Source organism: Liolophura sinensis, chromosome 13 (assembly GCF_032854445.1).
Source record: "Liolophura sinensis isolate JHLJ2023 chromosome 13, CUHK_Ljap_v2, whole genome shotgun sequence".
Taxonomy (NCBI): Eukaryota; Metazoa; Mollusca; class Polyplacophora; order Chitonida; family Chitonidae; genus Liolophura; species Liolophura sinensis.
The window spans coordinates 26,115,127-26,136,843 of record NC_088307.1 but is presented as its reverse complement, the minus strand read 5'-3'; the positions used below and the strand labels follow the sequence as shown (position 1 = coordinate 26,136,843).

General features: G+C 39.3%; 1 protein-coding gene across 1 annotated transcript; it reads left to right on the top strand.

Moving 5' to 3' along the window:
- The first annotated feature begins 1,295 nt into the window (after positions 1-1,295).
- Positions 1,296-21,057, top strand: LOC135480691 (MFS-type efflux pump MSMEG_3705-like). Its single transcript, XM_064760593.1, has 9 exons — positions 1,296-1,390; positions 2,347-2,638; positions 7,695-7,964; positions 10,468-10,630; positions 14,297-14,513; positions 16,213-16,409; positions 18,132-18,216; positions 19,783-19,968; positions 20,762-21,057. The coding sequence occupies exons 2-9, from the start codon at positions 2,415-2,417 to the stop codon at positions 20,968-20,970; spliced, it is 1,551 nt and encodes a 516-aa protein (XP_064616663.1). The 5' UTR covers positions 1,296-1,390; positions 2,347-2,414; the 3' UTR covers positions 20,971-21,057.
- The last annotated feature ends 660 nt before the right edge of the window (positions 21,058-21,717 follow it).

Below are 21,717 nucleotides of genomic sequence, written 5' to 3'. Positions count from 1 at the left end.
GTAGTTTCGGCGGCCCTGGCTTTCTGATGTATGTTTTATGTAGTAATCATTGGATCATCTATGAATCTGTATGCATGATAATGGGTAAAAAACAACTACTGGAGCTGCATTTTACACAGCCAGTGAAAACGCCTACATAATAAGTTTTGATGACGAACTCATTCACGTTTTCAGTTAAAGGCAACACTTCTCGTATCAATTGACAATCTACTGAAAACTATCTTCAGGAAGCAAGAGTTTCCAATTTCTTTGAACACGTCATAAAACGCGGATGGTACACCCATCTTGGTTGCGTGATCGGCGGACGATGTGAACATTTTCCTGTGACATTACGCTCTTCCTACGCGGATGTTCCGACCCACATCAGTACCAGACATATCGTCAGGATCGAGCAGTGCTGTCCTTGATAAATACTTCACTATAGTGTTCACCCTGTTTGTAAAACGTCTTTATTTCATGCCTACATTTGATGGGAGGGGTGTACGCGCTCATTTCTGCTAATAAACTATATGCAGGGCACTTTTTTGTGTAAACACCTACACTTTTTCAAGACAACATTTTTCAGAATATTTCGCACTGGTGTCGGCATGTCAAGTCAGCTTCATGTATATAAAGTAAACAAAGTGTGTCTGGTTTGACCTACCTTAAACAGAGGCCCAAACCAATCTGATCGTATTCAATCAAGAAAAGGGTTTACAGAAGAGTCTGTTTGACCTGGTATATTTCGCTCAGTCATTGTGGACGCACTGCGACCAAGTCCTAAATCTTACTGACGTGTAATCAAAAGGTCAATATTCCAAATCATTCGTAAGCGACAGCATGTTGTATTTCCGAACAGCAGAGAGCGGAAACATCCGGCAGATTACGCACCTCTGCTACAGATTCCCTGCGTGTAAAAGCATACGGATTTCTGGCCTAATAGTTGTAATTTAAACGTATAATTGAAAAAATGTCTTGAAAAAATTCTAACAAATGCCTGATGCGCAAATAAACATTTTGTGCATTTTATTTTGTCTTTTTATGAAAACGTGTTCTGCTTTCTCTGAAGAATTTCCTCAGCACTTTGTTTTCACGCGGGGTGATTAAGATCAGTCAGCGTTATCTCCTTTCCAGAGATCAAGATGTCCTGGACACTTCGTGAGTTCACACTGTGCGCAGTGCGATCAAGCTCTTACCATGCTCTGTTCAGCCGGGTATCTCAGGCATGTGCCCACACTCACGTGACCTATTGACGGCTGTCACATTTTTGACTCTGACTCAAAGTTTTCATTCGAGTGTGAGTTTCTATTTGGACACTGCTGACGATTTTTGTGGACAGAACAGTTATGCGTAAAAAGGTTTTGTGCTCTTCTTTCAGGTGAACGTCTCTCGTCAACAATATTAATGAAAGGTAAATCATTATATTTATCTCCTTGTTAACACCGGGTAAAACTGATATACATACATATCCTGCTTGAGTTACCTGTATGTAAAGAACGTACAACTTTGCAGAATCATGTTTTACTTCCGATGTATAGTGTTTCTCTACTGTTAAGGCTTTGGGAAATTGTCCAGTTTTCATCTGAACGCTACAACAAAAAGATTAAGGTATAACAAAAAAAGAAATTTCTTCCAGACGTTTACAGAATCTAAGGTTTAACTGTAGCTTTACACTAATGGCAATGCATACTGTCAGTGAGCTGGTAATGGTGACAATGTATAAGATGAAGACAATAAATACGATACTGTATTATATGTATTTTCAAATACATTATGAACAAATTTGTTTTCCAAGTACATATATGTATATGTAGGTATGGTTGTATGTACATGTATATTCACAACAGCAAGAAATAATCCATGATTTTTAGCATTCTAACCAGTTCCGAAATATATTATGGATTAAAAAAAATGAAACTATAAATTAGTCAGTTAAACATTGTGCACACCCATATATGCTATTTTTGAGAAGGAAATACATTTCAGTTGATGCCCTGCTAACAGTATGCATCAGGGGCCTCCGTGACTCAGTTTGTTAGCGCGCTAGGGCAACGCAATTACACAGGAGTCTCTCACCAATGCGGCCGGTGTGAGTTCAAGTCCAGCTCATGCTGGCTTCCTCTCCGGCCGTACATGGGAAGGTCTGACAGCAACCTGCGGATGGTCGTGGGTTTCTCCCGGGCTCTGCCCGATTTCCACCTACCATAATGCTAGCCGCCGTCGTATAAGTGAAATATTCTTGAGTACGGGGTAAAACATCAATGAAATAAATAAATTAATTAATTAATTAACAGTATGCATCATTGGAAATATGATAAATGTTCATGCCATTGCATAAACATATTTTGTTATCATTTCTTTTCTAAGCACACATTGGTATATAGGAGGATTCGGGTCTAGCTTTAACCTTCAGCAATTTGCCACACGACGCTAAAATGGGATGCTGTGACGTGAAAGACGTTCGACCGTACAGCGTATTTGTCTTGGTGTTGCTGTTGTTGGCTTATTTGTTAAACCAGCTTGACCGGTACATGCTGGCCATAACGGTCAAGCCTATGGCTCAGGATGTGCACTTCGGTGACCATGACTGCATGGTCAACACGTCGTTCACAGACGTTGAAGTCGGGGAAGTAAAATGTAACGCCAAAAACGAAACAAGGTCAGTAGGTCTATTAATCAAATATTGAAAACATCTGTGTAGGAGTTATCTATTTATTGATTATGTGGTGTTGTATACCGTATGCCCAGGAATACTTCACCTGCAAGATGCTGGAAGGAATCCGGGCTGAGCCCGAGGAAAATACACGACCGTCCGCAGGTTGTTGTCAAAACCTTCCCACGTTGGGTTGGAGAAGGGTCAAGGTAATCTGAATTTGAACTCAATTATCACATTGGATCAAGGCCCTTAAACCATTGTGCTGCGCTACCACAATAACTACTTGGGCACGGGCGCCCCAGCACTTGAGGAAACTGGTCAGATCATGATGGACTTATCCTGTAACATACACGTTTACTTTATTTTTACATGTTCCTGTAGACTAGGTCCTTCTGGAGAATATTTCACTTATACTAGTGGTGGTGTTCAGTGGGTTCACGTTAAAGTGTCGTTGGCCAAAAACCCGGTAAACATCTCAGTAATCACAAAAACAAAAAATGGCAACTCCGAACACAACCACTAATACCGACGCCACTGGGTCCTAGATTTGAACGCGCGATGCCATGCACATGAACCCAAGACCGTATGAGTTAAAGTATGAGTTATTTGGAAACTTTGACCCATGACACAAAATACATGAATATAAAATTCCACTCTCATCCTTTATGCAAACCTATTATATGTCGAGACTATTACTTAGCTTAAAAACTGTTATATCTTTGACCTGCTGGATGTAGTCATCGTTTGCACAGCCAGTTTTTAAATTTAGTCAGAATTTAAAATGCAATTTATACAACGTTTATTTTGGTGCCACCGGTGTTAAGCTAGAAATACTTAAGAAATTTTTTGAAACTAAACTTTCAGTTCGTGAAACATTAATGCTCAAAGTCTTAAATTTTCGCTTCTGCTGAATATCAGTATATATAACTGGCCCCTGCAGTTCCCGAAATTCACCTTTGTCTTCGTATCCACAACATTATACGTAAACTATTTACCTAGTCTATTTATCTTGCAAACTCCCTGACCCTTGACCTATAGATCTCCGATGTACAGACGAGGCCAAATGTCATTATGGTGTTGATAAACCGGACGTGTCACAAAAAGAGTGTCAATAGTTGTGTTTTGCTCTGTTTATAAATAACTGTTCGACATAAAACAGTTCAATACGCTGAAATCCAGGATGATAACACTTGGGCCTGTATGCCAGCGAGCAAACAACTCTTTAACTGGAAGATGTTTAAAATAGTCGCATTAATTATTGTTGTCTAGGCTGTCTAGGTTTTACAATGTTCAGATTTCAATCTGACAATCTGACTGTTTGATCGTGACATAAACCTTCAGGAAATTATTTAGGCTTTCAAGGTACAAACTTGGAATCTATGCTTCAAAACAAACATTCGTTTTCCAGCCGTCAACCAACGTGGACGTTCCTGGTCAATAGTGACAAGGCCAATTCCGAAACGACATTTGCATAATAAACCACCAAGGTACGAATAGAGTATATAAAGTACGAAATCAGGACGAAATTATGCAAAGAGAATGTGCAAAGATGCATCGAATGTTCCAGGCAAATGACTGAAATCAGTATAGAAATTGTGTACCACGCTTGTATAATCAAAATATGTAGCCGAGTTGCGCTTTGATTAAAACGGTTTTTTATAGCCAAAGTGGTGATCTAATTCAGTTACGATAATTACTAGTGTGCAGTCCCTGGTCCCACGTTAAGCGGAACTAAACACAGTTATGAAGCTGGCGACAAATCAGTTAATGATGAATTAAAACGTTTAAGTGCAAACAGGTTTTCGTCAGTGATGCATAGTGTTCAGGATTATCAAACAGAAGACGTGATAGGAATTCCAACCTATAATGACCGACTAGATAAGTACACGTAAGCCAGTGGTTAGACATTTAGGTATGAAATGCCCATGTTTCCCAGTTCTTGGTTGATATTGTTACTACTGCAGTCAATGCCCTGGAGAACAACGTGCCTGTGAACTAAATAGCTGCAAAACTAGGATGGGTCGGTACTTGACTTTCGAGATCAAGAGCTATCTCGGCGCAAAGAAAGCTTTTAAATTCAAAGTTACCGACACATCAGTCGTACCTTTAAAGGAAAATAGTTTTGGTTATTAACGGAGAAAATTGGAGCTGCGTAAGACACCTATAATACGGTTGTATATGATGGATTGTCCGCATTAATATTGCCTCTCAATGATTGTTAGTGTTTTGTCATGATTTACAGCACACTAAGCAGTAAATTTTTAAAAATGCACGAAAAAATGTTTCATGAGTTATTATACTATACTTGTTATGCTATGCTTTTCCTCTTCAATTATTTTTATTTGTATATGTCCTTGAAGTTTTACTCAAGAACATGTCACTTTTATGACGGCGGCCAAAGCCCGGGGAAAATCCACGACCATCCGCACGTTTCCCACGAACAACCAGAGAGGCAGTCAGTATGAGCTAGACTTGAACTCAGAGATATCGCATTGGTCAGAAACGTTTTCGTTAGCGCGCTAACCCAAAAATTTAAGTCTATTTCTACAAAGAAAGGGATTAAGCTATATGTGAATGAATAATTCACACCTAGGCCTGGAAATGGATCTTGCGATTATCGACTTGGAACGCCCTTTACGGACTACGGGTGGTATAGGAATGTCGGACTTGACACTTATATCCGTACTGCGTCCCATAGGGACGGAGGATAATTTTTGCCCCCGAGGTCAACTGGTACGACCTGAGGTCAAACAAAAGATTCCTGATACCAAGCCCAGGACGTAAGCTTTATCGCCCTCCTTGATCCGTGATCTGATAGTCGAAAAAAATGTTGTTAGCAGTCAGTTGGAGCTGTTGTGAGTTGCGTACCCTGCTAAGGAGCCATGTCCCTTTTCCTATATATCTATACCCTTGTGTCCATAATGTCACCATCTGTGGTAAGGCCTGCCAGCAACCTGTGGATGGTCGTGAGTTTGCGCCAGGCTCTGCGCAGATTCCACCCATTTTAATACTAGCCACCATCATATAAGTGAAATAATCTTGAGTACGGCGTAAAACACTAATCAAACAAATAAATAAACAAGCAATGTTAATCTATGCTTCGAAAAAGACAGTCGTAAACCAGCAATATGGAGGTTTCAAGTCAATAACCAAAAAAGTGCAAAATTTCCATGGAATCAGGCAAAGGAAAGCAGTCAACATTTTTAAATGATGCCGGAAAGACACAGGGCATGTTCTAGAGGGATGTCATACATATTAATAGAAAAAAAGTTGAAATCCTTAACTCTCTCCGAACTTAAATATTTACTCTTATTGGGTGAACACCATGCTCTTTGGGATATGATGACTTCCTCTCGAATTCTGTCTTCTTGCTGTGCATCTTTAATTTAATGCATTCCTGCATAATCCGGACACATGTTGGCTGTTGTTTTATTGAAGCTGTATGTTAAATGACAGCACAGCAGTTTCAGTAATTGTAGTCCAGTGACGTCAAATAAATTGCATTTAACATCACTGCATTTTTAAAACCCAATTCTGCTTAAGTCATGGTGGTAGAGGGCGTGTAATTTGCTGCTATTTATGCATTTAAATGAACGGTTAGAATAAAACCCTAACTGAAGTAAATTGTCGACAAGAGGCCATATTTCATAGGTTACGTCTGACCATTTGCACTCTTTTACACGGTCCTCGCTGCTCTGGTCTTACTCTCTGTTCTGTACGTCAATAACACTGTCCTCGCTCCTCTGGTTTTACTCTCTATGCTGTACGTCTATCACACTATCCTCGCTGCTCGGGTTTTACTCTCTGTTCTGTACGTCAATAACACTGTCCTCGCTCCTCTGGTTTTACTCTCTATGCTGTACGTCTATCACACTATCCTCGCTGCTCGGGTTTTACTCTCTGTGCTGTACGTCAATAACACTGTCCTCGCTCCTCTGGTTTTACTCTCTATGCTGTACGTCTATCACACTATCCTCGCTGCTCGGGTTTTACTCTCTGTGCTGTACGTCAATAACACTGTCCTCGCTCCTCTGGTCTTACTCTCTATGATGTACGTTTTAATTATATTATACATGTAGGATGCCCTGTCCACGATATTGCCTGGAATAACACTAAAAGAAACTTGATAAATATCAGCAAATCCTGTTTTAATGGAGGAGTTTATTGTAGCTTAGTGGTTAAAACAGTTGTTTCAGTGGAGAGAAAGTGTTGGTCCGATCCCAATCTCGGAGGTGAAATAATCCAAAAATATCCCGCCTTCACAAACCTTCGGCGGATAGTTTATGTCGTGTCACATGAAGTTCATTGAAAATCACTTGTCTTCCACCAAGATGGCACTCACCTCTTCGCCACGAGCAAGGGTGAAAATTCGTCGGTAGCTTTTCTAAGGCCGGCGGATTATTGACGGTGCACCAGTTTAAACAACAATTTAAGTAAATGTCCCACTCCACCCTTGTTTCTAGGGGATGCATATATTGCTGCCTTTTAAGCATTTACGTAAACAATTAGAATAGAACATTAACCGAGGTAAACTGACAAGAGACTGGGTTTCATAGACAATTTGCCAACCATGACATTGTCGTCGTCGCACTGGTTTTACTCTATATACTGTTGTCTTTTGTAATATGTATTAAACTGACCTTGTTTGTTTTCCTTTGAGATAGGTCCGGTTTTCGTTGTCCATCAAATCATCCCAAGAGTGACTTTCAGTAAGTCCATAGATACCTATGGACCATGCCAGTTCATCGCGTTTTCAAATTCCCTTTAGCCGTGTGTCCATCCTGAGTTGTTTCCCTTGACCACTGTTTGTGCGCCCCATCAACCGTCGATAATAACACTTGCAAATTAAATTAGCCAGTCAACCTTGCTTTAGTGTTTTGTGAACTGCTTCCTTTACCATGATGGCTTCATCTCCTGGCGTACATGGGAAGGTCTGGCTACAACCTGCTGATAGTCAGGGGTTTCCTTTGGGCTCTGCTCAGCTTGATGAAATATTCTGTGCAAAGTGTGAAACCTCAATGATATAAATACAAATAAAATAAATCAATTCTCTTTGCAGCTGTGTGTCTACGTTAAGCATAAACACAAGTCTCCAGGTGTGCAAATGGGATTATGACGGTCAAGGTTTCGAGTACCAAATCGTGGCTGGACCTGCCTTCACCGCCATTTACACGTTCACCGGCATCTTCATCGCATTTGCTGCAGATGTGTTCAACAGAAAGCTCCTTCTAGCCATTTGCTTGATGTTCTGGTCACTCATGACTCTACTGACTGGCTTCATCAACTCCTACTGGCAGCTGGTCATCCTTCGTTTCGGACTAGGAATGGGGTAAGCTGGTCGTCCACATTGCCATATTCTTAATCGTCAGGTAAGGGTTCAACCCCGGCCTTGGCCATGGAATTTTTCGGCGCATCACGAATTGGCCATTTTGAAAATGCAAGATCGATGGTGCTCGTGATGCCGTTTGCACAGCCTTACTTTCGTTGACGACCACTTGTCTTATGTACATATCTGTACATCAGTTCTACATGTTAGACACAGCTAGTTACCCTATTCTAGATTGCCTTTTTACCGTTTTCTGGTAACTTCGGATCTGTTCAGTTGACGAAATTGTCTTAAGATTGTATAGATCTACCAGACATATAGGGTAGGTACATAAGCCATCTACATTCTACGCGATCACCTCACAGTATCAAATTACACATATTCCAAACACATATTAATAACCACAGAAGATTTGCTACCAAGATGTCTGGGCCCATTTTCTCTCAAAACGGCGTTTTTTTTATCGCACATTTGTCGTACGAAATTTTGGATGTTACTGTTACCGTACCATCGTCCTATACGTGTGATTGACGTACATGCACGACATCTTTGTGAAACTGGGCTTGACAAAAAATCAGAGTGGACAGTTCTTCCCTTTGATGACCCCACACAAAATATCTAAGATCTAGTATAATGCAGTTCCTGTACTTTTTCTAAGCAGTCGTATGCTAGTGTCACGTGACTCAGGGTTGAGTTCCGTTCTTGGGCTAAATGTTACACGTGCGCATTTCGTCTATGATTTGCAGCCGAACTGAAGAGTGAAGGGGCACTGATTGGCTAATACTGCCACACAGACATTTTATGCTCTTGGTGCACTATTCTGCGCTGCTATTTTGCACCTAGTTAAAATATATCAGTGGTGCCCAGTTTTGAACAGAAATAAAAGCTTTTTGCCCGGTGTTATTACCCGCCTCCCTCCCACCCTCCGCTGGAGGTTACCAAGGTGACAATATGCTATAATTTCACGTCCAGCTCAAAAAATCGTAGTGGTGACACACTGACTTTTAGTGTGCAAGGGGCACGGTCCATATTATTATATTAATGTTCTGGTGTAGTTCCGGGTAATAGATACATATTATAAAGAAAAAAAAAAACATTGTTTGTTTTTTGTTATTTGTTTGTTTATTATTTCATCGGTGTTTTACGCCACATTCAAGAATATTTCACTTATACGACGGTGACCAATATTATGGAGGATGGAAACCGAGCAGAAAGCAGTAACCGGGTTAGAACTGACAGCGGCCACATTGGTGAGATGTTCCTGGGCCATTGCACAGCGCTGACCATCTCGACTACGGAGTGAGTGAGTTCTTGGGGTTTAACGTCGTACTTAACAAGTTTTCAGTCATATGACGACGAAGGAATCCTTAGAGCGCATGTAATGTGCCTCCTTGTTGCAGGGCGGATTTCCAGCTACTATTTTATCTAGTGCTGCTTCACTGAGACGCCTTACCGAAGGCAAGTAAGGCGCCCGAGCCATTATATCGATACGGGTCAACCAGTCGTGGCACTATCCCCTTCAGGCTGAACGTCAAGGGAGGAAGTTACAACTTCCTCATTTAAGGTCATATGCGTGACTTGACCCAGGATTAACCCTGGAGCTACCGTTCTCGAAGCGGATGCCCAACCAACTGTGCTATCGGGGCCGGTCTCGACTACGGAGGCAAAACTGTTTATTTTATGTCACAGTGGTACTAAGAAGTTTATTTACTGCATGTAAAAAGACTTGGCCTTTATCGTTGGTCTTCTGATCGTAAAACTTCTGCTGGTGGACTAAGCATCCCCCGAGGCCTAGACTAAGTATCTCCGAGGCCTAAACTAAGCATTCTCGTAGCCTGATCCCCTTTGCATTGTTTTAATGTTATTGTGTGTTAAATACAACAATACAGCATGTTGAGCAATCTTAACCCTCAGACGTAATCAATAGTATTATTATTTTGATTACTGGCAAGTTTGCCCAAGCCGGGTATAGCTTATGAACAGGATGCTTTCGCAGAATACCTGCATTGTTCAAAAGTACAAACGTTCCGTGTTATAACTTCCCAAATAGTGGATACTTTTATATCAGAGCGGATGTTTGAGTCACAAGTCCGGAAAAAACAGTCCTTATAGGTCTATGGAGTATAATGAGTAACAACAAAAATCGGTATTGTGTGTGAAACCAGGATTTACCAAGAAACTTAAACACTGTTACACTCTTTTCTGGGAGCCATGTAACAGGTCTTTCCGTTAGTTGAGTTCCAATAATTTGCAGCTTAACTTACGCGTACCGGTACCTGTTTAATTTGACCAAAATATCTGTTCAGGTGTAAAACAATTAATCTCGTGCAGTAAATGTTCAAGATATCCAAGATGCTTGGATATCACGATTTCAAGATGTAGCATATTTTGGTTTTCTTTTCGTTTTTTGGGGGGTTTGGGTGGGGGATTACGTTTTTTCTTAGTGATTTTCTTAGTGTTGTATCATTTTGCTTTAATAAGTAATAAATCATGTTTTGTTTCCCAGGGAAGCTGGCTGCACACCTTTTGCAACGTCACTGATTTCTGATTACTTCAGCGAATCCACGCGAGGTTCGGCCTTGGGCTTGTACAACTGGGGAATTTATATGGGGTACAGTCTATCGTACGCTGTGGGCAATTTCATCACAGCCGCTAACATAAACAACCAGGTAAGGAAAACAGTAATAGCGAACACAAACAGAGGGCAAAAGCATCTACGATTGTACATGATATAAGTGGGTTTGTAATAAAAACAAACTGGGAAAATGTCACCTCTGAGTACACGGCAACAATTTAGTTTTATTATTCCTCTTCCATTCATCAGCCAACAAGTTTTTTTTCTCTTGAAAAGGTTAAAAAAATACACGGCGCAAACGGCCAAACCAATGTCGCCGGCCGTCCATTGTACCCAAAGGACCCACGAACAGAGAGGGCGTGTAACTCTAGAAATCCCCAGCCTAAGACAAAGAGTGACGTTGGTTCAACCAGATCCTTGTAATTTGCTACTATTTACATATTTATATTACATTAAAACGCCATATGAAGTAAATTGACAAGAGGTTGTATTTCATGATTCCTACGTCGGTGGTTCATTTAACTGAAGCGTTCAGAATCCGACTGAGATTTGCGCGGGAATAATGAGGTCGAAGGATAGAATCCAGCCGTTGCTCCTTCGACTGCGGCTTTTGGTCAGGTAGTTTGGCAATTACCAGTGGAAAGGGTCATGACATTCCGGGCTTCTCCTTGCCATCGTCTTTCTTTTTTGTGGGTTACCTTGGAAGAAAAATTATGGCCTATTAATTCCAGTTGAGATAAGAATCCCGTTCGTCAAGATGACATGCCAGCACGGTGTATAAATACATGTCGGATAAATATATTAAGAAGACTATTATGTTTTATGATACAGGATTATCTCAATGGAATAAAAAAACTGAACAGGTTACCATTACTGATTATAACAATTGGGATCCAAGCCGTGCTGTCTATTGTTCATTCCTACCCTTGGGAAGGCGTGCTGTGGGCAAACTGGTATCACACATCCATTGCAAGAGAACTATAGTCAATTCAGTTTTACTTCGACTCGCCATTAGGCCGAAAAAGGTGCCCCAGTGTTAGGAAAAGGAATGTATTCACGGAAATTTTGCTAGAGCCAACACATTCCGCGATCAAAGGTATAAGATTTTGGTAACAGCTTTTCCTTGAAGAAGAGTCGCACCTTTTGATTATTATTTATTTTGAAGTCTATGCAACCAAGCATTAATTCCAACATAATAATGCATCGAATAATTTTTAGACACATATGGAATGAATGCGGAGGGTTTATCTTCCGATATTAGATCTTATAACTGACGACTACACACACATCAAACACAGAAGTGACAACGGCAGGATATTTCGTAATTTGTTACCCTATTTCGCAAAATCCCATGTCTCCCATGTTGGCTGTGAAGCAGGGAAATGCCCAGAGAAATTCACGGCCCTTTAATTGGTCCAGTGACTTACAAACTTTTACTCTATTTCATTCATTTATTTGATTCTTGTTTGACGTCATGCCAAGAGTTTTTCACTTTTCACAATGACGGTTAGTTTCAAGCTGGAGTGCTCCACCGACCTTTGGCAAGTCACTGACGAATTTTGCCACGTGTGACATACATACATGCCCATATTACTGGAACCCGACAATCACTTAAATATTACAAAAATGCTTTAGTGGTTTCTTCCAGCACAATATCTCTTATCATCACTTGTTTAACCGAGCCTACGTATGCATTCAGTCTGTGCTGTATATTGATATTACCAGCATATGCAAAGATCTGTGACGCTATAACTGCCCCAGAAGACTCTCGGAAAGCGCAGTAGACAGGTGAGAGCATAGCCAGTCCCACTGCCCCGAACCTTTGGCAAACCGGTCTCACAGTACTTCCGTCTTCATAATGACCTCGCCTGAAAGCGCGGTCGCAAGGTTGTCTCTTATGTATTCAGTGCATGTGAGAAGGATAATTTGAGTTTCTCCACAAACAGGTTCTTTTATTGATCCAATATGCCATGGCATTTGTACTTTGCACGCTCACCTTTTTATTCCAACAAACCGTATACATACAGTCATGTAAGGGACTTATGTGGAGTCGATCCTTTTAATTGCATATGTCCCACAGTTCACAGCGAGCCAGAAAGTACATGTGATTTAAGTACACAGCAAATGGCACACAGATTTTACAACCTTTGTGAGACAGTGTTCGTGTGAAGGTGAATTTTTTTTCAAAATGATAACATTAGCACGCGGACATGCGTCTTACATGATAAGAGGGCAGTTTCCTTTTAGCATAGTGTACAACGAGAAAGTTTCGCGATGAAGCTTGTATATGTCATGTAACCTAGAGCATCCATTTGAGTGTCGAAATGGATATGTTGACTTTCCGTCTAAACAGACCAACTGAATTCGGACATGTTTCTGATGTTACCATATACTTGCATGTCACGAAAAAAAAAGAATAGGTGCATAGGTCTAATATTTACTATACGGCCTGTTTCGATATGTTTCCGCCATGCTCCAGGAACAAAAGAGTATATATATATATATATATATATATATATATATATATATATATATATATATATATATATATATATATATATATATATATATATATATATATATATATACGTACGTGATCAGTTGTTCTGCGCTAACTGTGTTATACACCTAGTAAGTGATCAATTGTTCTGTGCTAACTGTGTTATACACTTATCAAGTGATAAACTGTTCTGTGCTAACTGTGCTATACACCTCGCAAGTGATCAACTGTTCTCTTCTAAGTGTGTTATACACCTGGCAAGTGATCAACAGTTCTATGCTAACTGTGTTATACACCTGGTAAATGATCAACAGTGCTATGCTAACTGTGTTATACACCTGGCAAGTGATCAACTGTTCTATGCTAACTGTATTATACACCTGACAAGTGATCAACTATTCTATGCTAGCCGTGTCATACACCTGGCAAGTGATCAAATGTTCTGTGCTTACTTTGTTATACACCTGGCAAGTGATCAACTGTTCTATGCTAAATGTGTTATACACCTGGGAGGTGATCAGTTGTTGTGTGCTAACCGTGTTATACACCTGGCAAGTGATCAACTGTTCTATGCTAAATGTGTTATACACCTGGGAGGTGATCAGTTGTTGTGTGCTAACCGTGTTATACACCTGGCAAGTGATCAGTAGAATGGTGTCATTGAATGTGACCTCCACGGTCAAACTAACACACTGACATGTACGTAAAATGTCAGTGTAACGCAGTTGTTCGCCACTATGTTTTTTTTTAAATAAAATGATGCCGTTCCATTTCTGTCGAAGTCGCTTTCCTGGTTAATACTGCGTATGTAACAAACCACTTATTAATTTTCATTCGGTTTATACATGGGTATGTGAATATGGGAATACGGCCTCGTGTAAATTTTACCTCAGTTAGGGTTTTATTTATACATTTAAGCATTTTTACATTTTGTGAAAAAAGTGTTGTGTCAATAACAAATTACACACATTCCTACAGGCACCAGGGCCTGGTTGTTCAAACTGTTTTCATTCTTAATACCATATTTAACTTTTAACCAAGTCTTCAGTTTTGTACTTAGCCCCAAAATAATTGTAAATTGTTAAATATGAAATAAAACTGTTGCTAGTTTTTATTAAATTTGGACAATTGCATTGGCTGCTGAGTTTGGCTGAAATTCAAAATATGATTTAATGCCTGTATTAAATAATACTCTTTCGAACAACTCAGCCATTGGTATTATTGTCCATGTCATAGCCTTGTATATTTAATTGGTTACAGGGATGGCGATGGTCGTTCTTCATTTCCGGTATTCCTGGCCTCGTTTTGGGTATCGTGATATTATTGGCTGTGAAAGAACCAGAGAGAAAAACTAAGTCAGAAAAGGAAAAAAGTGGGTCGAGAAAGAACGTGTTAAAAAGACTCGGCACGATCTTGAAGCCTTTTTGCAGCCCATCCCTGTTGCTGCTATGTTTTGCAGGGTCTGTGCGAAATGCAGGTACGTGTGCACATGGAAAAGAGATATATGTGTTGTCACCTAGTGATATGACCAATCAAGTATCGAGACGGTTTGGTTATATACTGTTGTTCAAAGAAGAAAAATCCAAAAAAAGGCTTTCATAAACCAGATGTCATAGAGAAAACTAAAATTTTGCATTAAGGTATAATGAAATTAAATAGAAGTTCGAACAACTAAGATTATGAAAGTACATTTTTGCATTTAAGTAGAGAAAACATGAACATGATGCAAATATCAAATGAAAATTTATTTGCAAACATGATTTTTAATATTTCGTTTTGATTTCAGGAGAAAAGGGTATTTGACAGTATTTTTTGTGTGTTGGGCATTTAGGGCCATCTCGTGGTATATATCGTCCGTGCATTACAATGTTCTAATGGCTTTCTAATTATTTTATTTAACTATAAATTGGTTGCTCATATCAAAACATGTGACTTTAATCTGCAATATGAAAATATTTATGAATATATTAAAAATATGAGTAGGATTGCTAACATTCCCTAACTGACAAGGCCCAATTCTAGAAGAAATATATATTTTATTAAACATACCTTACATCCTCATTTCGAACACTATCATACAAAGACAATATATACCCCGAGGTGGTCCCAAATACCAATCGTAGAAAAATTAATTTTCAAATATATTTTTCTCGTTGACGAAAAATAAAAATAAAAAATTACGGAAGACGGTATATGTCGCTAAGCTTTCAAACTCTTGCTTCTGAAATGTGTATAAGTTTTATGTTTTCTGTACCTGTAAGCTAACATGCAGACGAAATTAGGACTCGAGGGAACAGAAAATTCACATGACATTTGTGCCACGTGGTTATTATTAAAATTTCCAGTGCATCTTGGTCATCTGTTTAAACCATTTCTTAAAAAGACTCAGTCTAATGTTTTTTCTTCAGTTGGATAATGATTAAATCCGTTTTTAACACTTTTAAATTAACGGGAATGATGTAACAATTTCCATGAAGACAGATTCTTCAACCACAGTTTTGGTAGGTGCTTTGGACGCCTAACTCTCGATTCTATAACTTAAGTTTTCTGTACAAGGAAACAGCATTATGTGGTCGTTTGAGTATCATATTTTAAAACGATGTTTTTCAAACAATAAGAAATTAAAATGAAATTTTAAGCTTTAATCAATAACCTCATACATAAGACAACTGTTTCAACGCATGTAAATCATGGAGCAGCACGATAATCTGACGAGAACCCATTTTCGTCGTGGGATACCAATTAAACGATCCTTAAAGGATGCGGAATTGTTGCTGATATACAGGTTATGCGTTATCTAAGCTAAGATTTAAAGTATGAACAAGTTATTCAGGCCAAGGTACAGATGTTAACCCAGAAAATCCTATCTCCTCAATCAGCGTCGATTCTGTATCCCTAAACCACGTTTTAAGCCATTCTGTAAGACGATCTGGAAGTTGGAGGGCTCTATAGAAATAATCATACTATCTGGAAAGTTGAAAATTATGCATATTCAATAAATACACCAACGGGAATTAAAAAAAGCATTTTCCTATGCTGTAATATGGGGGGGGGGATAACTTTCTTAAACCGCGTGTGGCTAAGGAGATCACGCAATCTCTGACTTCCAGACCGCCTTACAGAATGGATAGTAAGAAGTTAATTTAGTGGCATCCGCCCATGTCGTTCTTCGACAGCTGGTTATGTGTGGGCTTACAACACCCAGCCTTTCTTCTCATCGACCGGCCAGACTGCCGAACAGATCGGCACCTTCATGTCCTGGATCCCACTCGTGGGCGGCAGCATCGGAGTTGTCCTCGGGGGCTTCATCTCGGACAGGATCGTCCAGCGCAGGGGTCTTTACGCCAGAGTGATCGTTCTGGTTCTCAGCCAGGTATTGTCAAAGGATTCTTCTCTGTCCGGTATTCTCACACCATATAATGCTGTCCGTCGCGGTAAAAGTGAAAGCGTATAGCGTAAAACATCAACCAAGTAAATCAAAATAAATCAAATGATTCTTAAAAGGTAACTAAACCATAAACATGAAATATATGTAGGTGGGAGACCATTAAACACTGCCCAGGAGAGTGCAGTTCAATGTTCGATTTTTGAAACATTTTTTTTTTCAACTGGTTGAATTCGTGGAACGGAAACGAACTATATTTCAGGGGAGAAAGGGAATGTTACGTCACTTTAGACAGTAATATTAAGAACACCGTTACATTTGTTCTTTCATCTGATATATACTTGATTTTAGTGTTTTGTTTGTCTTTAACCAGAAGTGTGCACAGTGTCGATTAATCCAGCTGCACGAATATACAATACTAAAACAGGAAACCTTTAATAATACACCTTTGACACATTGATTACGAATAGGATATTGAATTATCTAGCAGGGTGATAGTTGAGCTGGTCCGGTGTATGAGTATATTCGGATGTGCCTGTATGCTTATGTAAATCTGCTCGAAAATACGTGTTTATATGTATGTTGCATTGTATCAAAATTAACATGTCAAGTATGTATATGACGTGTCTACAACTTATGAACTTCTGAATCATCCTGAACAAAGACGGGAAAAGACGGCCAATAATTAAAACAATAGTTATAACTATAACCACAGTTATAACTTCTATTTTATTACTTATGCATGACTTAATGGTGAATACACTAAAATCCATATAGTTTGAAATCTTCAATTATTTAAAATTTATACATGTAATTTGTTTCATTACCTCCTGCAAATGTTTTCATTGTCTTACATATTCTAATTTCTGCAACCTAGTATATTATTATACCTGCATGTAACCAAGTATACGTGCATTTATACTGGTATACTACACTTTAGAAGCCTGTGGCTTACTATGTACTTTTCAGTAAATGTTTAAAACAAATTACCTAGGTTTGAAGACAGGGCCAGTTTACATATTCCAGGTATTCTAGTGTTATTGAACTCTACTTAATCTCCAGTGTTGCATGTAGCCGGGCTAGATTGCACTTGTTCAGCTTTTTGACAGTTTATATCTTGTACTGTGCAATGATGTAGTCGTGAACACTTCATACAGCGAATGAAAGCATGGTAACTCTTGCACTGACTGATTTAAAATGAAAAACGCTTGCTTATATTGTGGTGAATAAATATCCACGGTACAATCAAGTGAATTTTATCTGGAGCGTTCAGCTAAACTGTTTAAGTTCATTGTAAACCACTAGCTATGTTTTGGACAGCTCTTATTTTGAGCTTTCTTGTGTATTTGCTTGATGTCTTACGCCGTACTCAAGAACATTTCACTTATACGATGGTAGCCAGCATTTATGGTGGGAGAAAACCGGGCAGAGTTCGGCCGATAAGTGATGGTTCATTTCATTCAAGTATAAAGCAATGTACGAATAGGTTACGCTTCCTTTCAAAGACGTGATGTAATGCACGTCTGTGGCCATACCTCTTAAAAAAGAACATTCAAGAAAGGTGCTCATTGACTAATAAAACCATCAACCTAGTCTTTCCAACTACCGATTGAAGTTTTGCAGTGCATGAAGAGAAAAAAATATAGCAATGTATCAATCAATAATCCGCATTTGGACTAAAATGTAAAAATTCTATCCTATATTCTGCAGCTGTTGGCAGCTCCGTTTGCCGCTGGTACCTTGCTGTTTAGCGCCCCTTGGGGTTACATCTGCCAGATACCCACATATATCATAGGTAAACAAGACTTGTAATCACATGTGTGTTTACTCTCATCAGTTCTGGGATGTGTTTTATCACTGAAAACTGCTGACTGTTTCTCTCTGCATGATTCCCTCCTATAATTGTGCTTTGTATACTTTCTTACTCCCTGTGGTTTGTGTTACGCGTCGTTTTGGGAATTGGCCTTGCGATTATTGACCTGAAACGTCCTTGACGGCTGGTATACGAATGTCTCTTTCGACGAATAGATTCATTCTACCCAGCTTGTCTTTCAGAAATACAGATGTGGACTCTTCCATTCTCTGATCTCTAATTCGGTCTTTTCCAGTGTGTTGTCCTCAATATGTCAAATCTGCCCGCTACAAAAACCTTCAGTCCTACAGTAGGGCTGACTTAACTATTCGTGAATATTTAAAAAAAACAGAATCATCATGAAATGGCGGATGTGATCCTCGGATGCTGTCCGAGGAGATGAGTCAGAGGCATTAGTGTAACCAGGGCCTATGATCTTTATTAGTCCTGCACAGAGGAAAGATACACTCAAAAAATTAATTTGTTAATTTGAACAGAGATTCTGTTATTATAACATAACACTGTGTTAAATTCAACATAATATCCTGTTAGTATAAGAACCTTTCCGTTCAATTAAAGAACATGTGTATTACATTTCACAGAATAATCTGTTGCAATAGCAGAATAAATTCTAGCATCACTGAGATTCTGTTAAAATTAACGGATTTATTTTTAATGTATGAACTCAGGATTACTTTGAGATAATGGAAAATCTGTTTTTGTCATGTACAGTTTCTTTACACTTTGAGGACAGTGCAGACGACAAGGCCAAAATCCAAGTCAGTGAATGTGACTTTTCAAGGTGCTTAATGTGAAAGCCAAGCTGGGAAACGATCTCAGAGCAAATTTATACTGTTCGAATTGTAACAAACATAAGTTACATAAAGAAAAAGATATAAGATTCTATTTAATTAACAAAAGTGTGAACACGTTGTCATCACAGAACTACATCTCATGGTGGTTTAGTTAAACTTCAGGTTACTCCACATAAAAGACAACTATTTCCTACAGGGGTGTTTTGGAGATCGAACTCTTTTGTCGCTAATATAGAAGTAGTTCTACTGTACCAAATGACTTTTTAGACAACTTTTCTTGACATTAACTTTGTAAGTACATTAACACCCAGCTCTTTAATTCTTTTCATCGATCGTCTGCTTTAAATAACTTTTTGAGAAATCTTTTTTGACGCCCATGTTATAGTACGCGTTGTCAAAAATGGTTGCCTACTGTTTCTGACAGATCATATGGGACGGTATAACTTATCTTCAGTGATACAGGAGAAATTCCTCTGTTGCAGATTGCACTAAATTCCCGATTGTTGTCGGTTTCTTCCAAATTCATTATGTGAGTGCGTTAAGATTTCTTTGACTATCTGTATATAAATAGGCATATTCTGAGGACAGAGAAGCGATTGTGACCGTTTAAGACAAGAACATAATTTTTCGTAGTTCTTGACTACATTTGCTCTGGAGTTCAACTACATTTATTCTCTCGTATTTTCTCGTTCAGGCGAGATGTGGGTTGGCGTGACTTTGGCTGTACTCGTTGAGCTCGTGCCCACTTCCATCCGGACCGGCGCAGTGGCAGTCTATCTGTTCATCATCACGAACATCGGTGGGACAGTACCCTTGGCCGTGCCCCCATTGCAGCAGTCATTTGTCGACCTCGGCTACACCAAAAATGAGTCTCTCAAAGGTAAGAAATGGAAGAATAACACTTCCATAAAAGGACAGTGACGTGTAGACACAGACAAAACATTAAGGATCTCCACTATCCTGTTCCATGATTTGATAAGACTTGACAAACCAAACTTCAAGCCCGGTTCTCGGCAGGAATTTCTTGTTCCCAGCTCTCATTATTCGAATCAGATATACTATCCTACATGTAAAGACCTTACCACCAACAGATCTGTCAACAAGAAAAGATATGAGTTGGGGTAGAAACACGTTTATACCCATTTGGGATCAGTACCCTTCGTCCTCTGACCGTCTAGACGGCCCTGGTGAAACCTCCAGTAATACAGTCGCAGCCCATACAGCCATCGGGTTTGGAAGAAATGGTCTCATTTTACAAGGATCATTAGCCACAAAGTGTGATATGTCTATTGTTTCAATACTAAATGCATCTTAATAAGTGAAACAGTCAAATCAACCGTTTGATTAACAAATATAAGCACATAATTTTATTCTTCTTCCAAAGCCGGCCTTAGACAGAGACTTTGTGAATTCAACATCTCTCGTCTCTGACTAACGACGACGCTTGTTGTGACCCTTTTGTGCGGTCTAACGTTCGTTACGTCCACTGGTGCATAAGTTATAGTCACGTCACGTAGAAAATATAGTCAGTGACTTACCAAAGGTCGATGGTTAGTATTGGACACTCTGGTTTCCTCCGCCGATAAAACTACCATCGTATAACTGAAAAATCTTCAAACAACAAACAAACAAATAAATAAAATAAATACATACAATCGTATTCTGTTTTTCAGATGCCCTTTATATCTTATATTCCGGAATGTATGTAGGAGGGTCTGCCATGTTTCTCGTTACCATGCTTGTACTTAAGCGAGATCAAAGACGTGTGAAAGAAAACGAATACAAAACAGAAGAACCGAGTCCAGACACGGAAAAGAAACCCGATAATGTCCAGTTATCGTCGGTGACGTCAGCAGGGGACAAAGAGAGAGAGCGCTTTTGATTTTTGCCTTTCAACGACAATGAGTTTGTCAGGCATGTCTAATCTCACCGACTGGTCAAGAACTATCAATTATTTCTTGCACATTAACAATATAATTATTAATTATTATATTAATTATAATTATTATTATTAGTTATCTGTATACTTTGACACCTAAAGATTGTGAATATTTCTATGAAGTTTATCTGCATGCTTGTCCTAAGACTTGTGCATGTAATATATGCACTTCATTTCTTCCTCAAACAATTGTGCGCATGCTCGTACCCAAGCTCGTACATAGGAGGTAGAACGCGTAATCTTGGGAAGAATTCTTCCCCAAATGATGGTGAACTCAAACAGCAGCTCTCCAGCTACTTTACCTGTAAGGACACATGCAAGGCTCTCGGTGATCAGAAGTAAATGGCATGTTGAAAAGACGTCTTAAAGGAAAAGACCGCATAAAAATGCAATAAGCATCAGCAACAAGGCCAGTCAAAAAAATTAGTAGAAATATGTTTGTTTATTTTTATAGATAGTTTCACTGAATTATATGCAGTCAATTGTTCAATTTGTGACAGGTGGGCTTTATGGTAGGTGAGCTTTATGGTAGGTGGGATTCATGGTATTAGAGCTTTATGGTAGGTGGGGTTTATGGTAGGTGGGCCTTATGGTAGGAGGGTTTTATGGTAGGTGAGCTTTATGGTAGGTAGGGTTTATGGTAGGTGGGCCTTATGGTAGGCGGGTTGTATGGTAGGTGGGCCTTATGGT

Coding starts and splice junctions, on each gene's coding strand:
- LOC135480691 (XM_064760593.1), top strand. CDS start 2,415: ATGGGATGCTGTGACGTGAAAGACGTTCGACCGTACAGCGTATTTGTC. Junction 2,639..7,694: donor AACGCCAAAAACGAAACAAG/GTCAGTAGGTCT, acceptor TTCTCTTTGCAG/CTGTGTGTCTACGTTAAGCA. Junction 19,969..20,761: donor CAAAAATGAGTCTCTCAAAG/GTAAGAAATGGA, acceptor TCTGTTTTTCAG/ATGCCCTTTATATCTTATAT.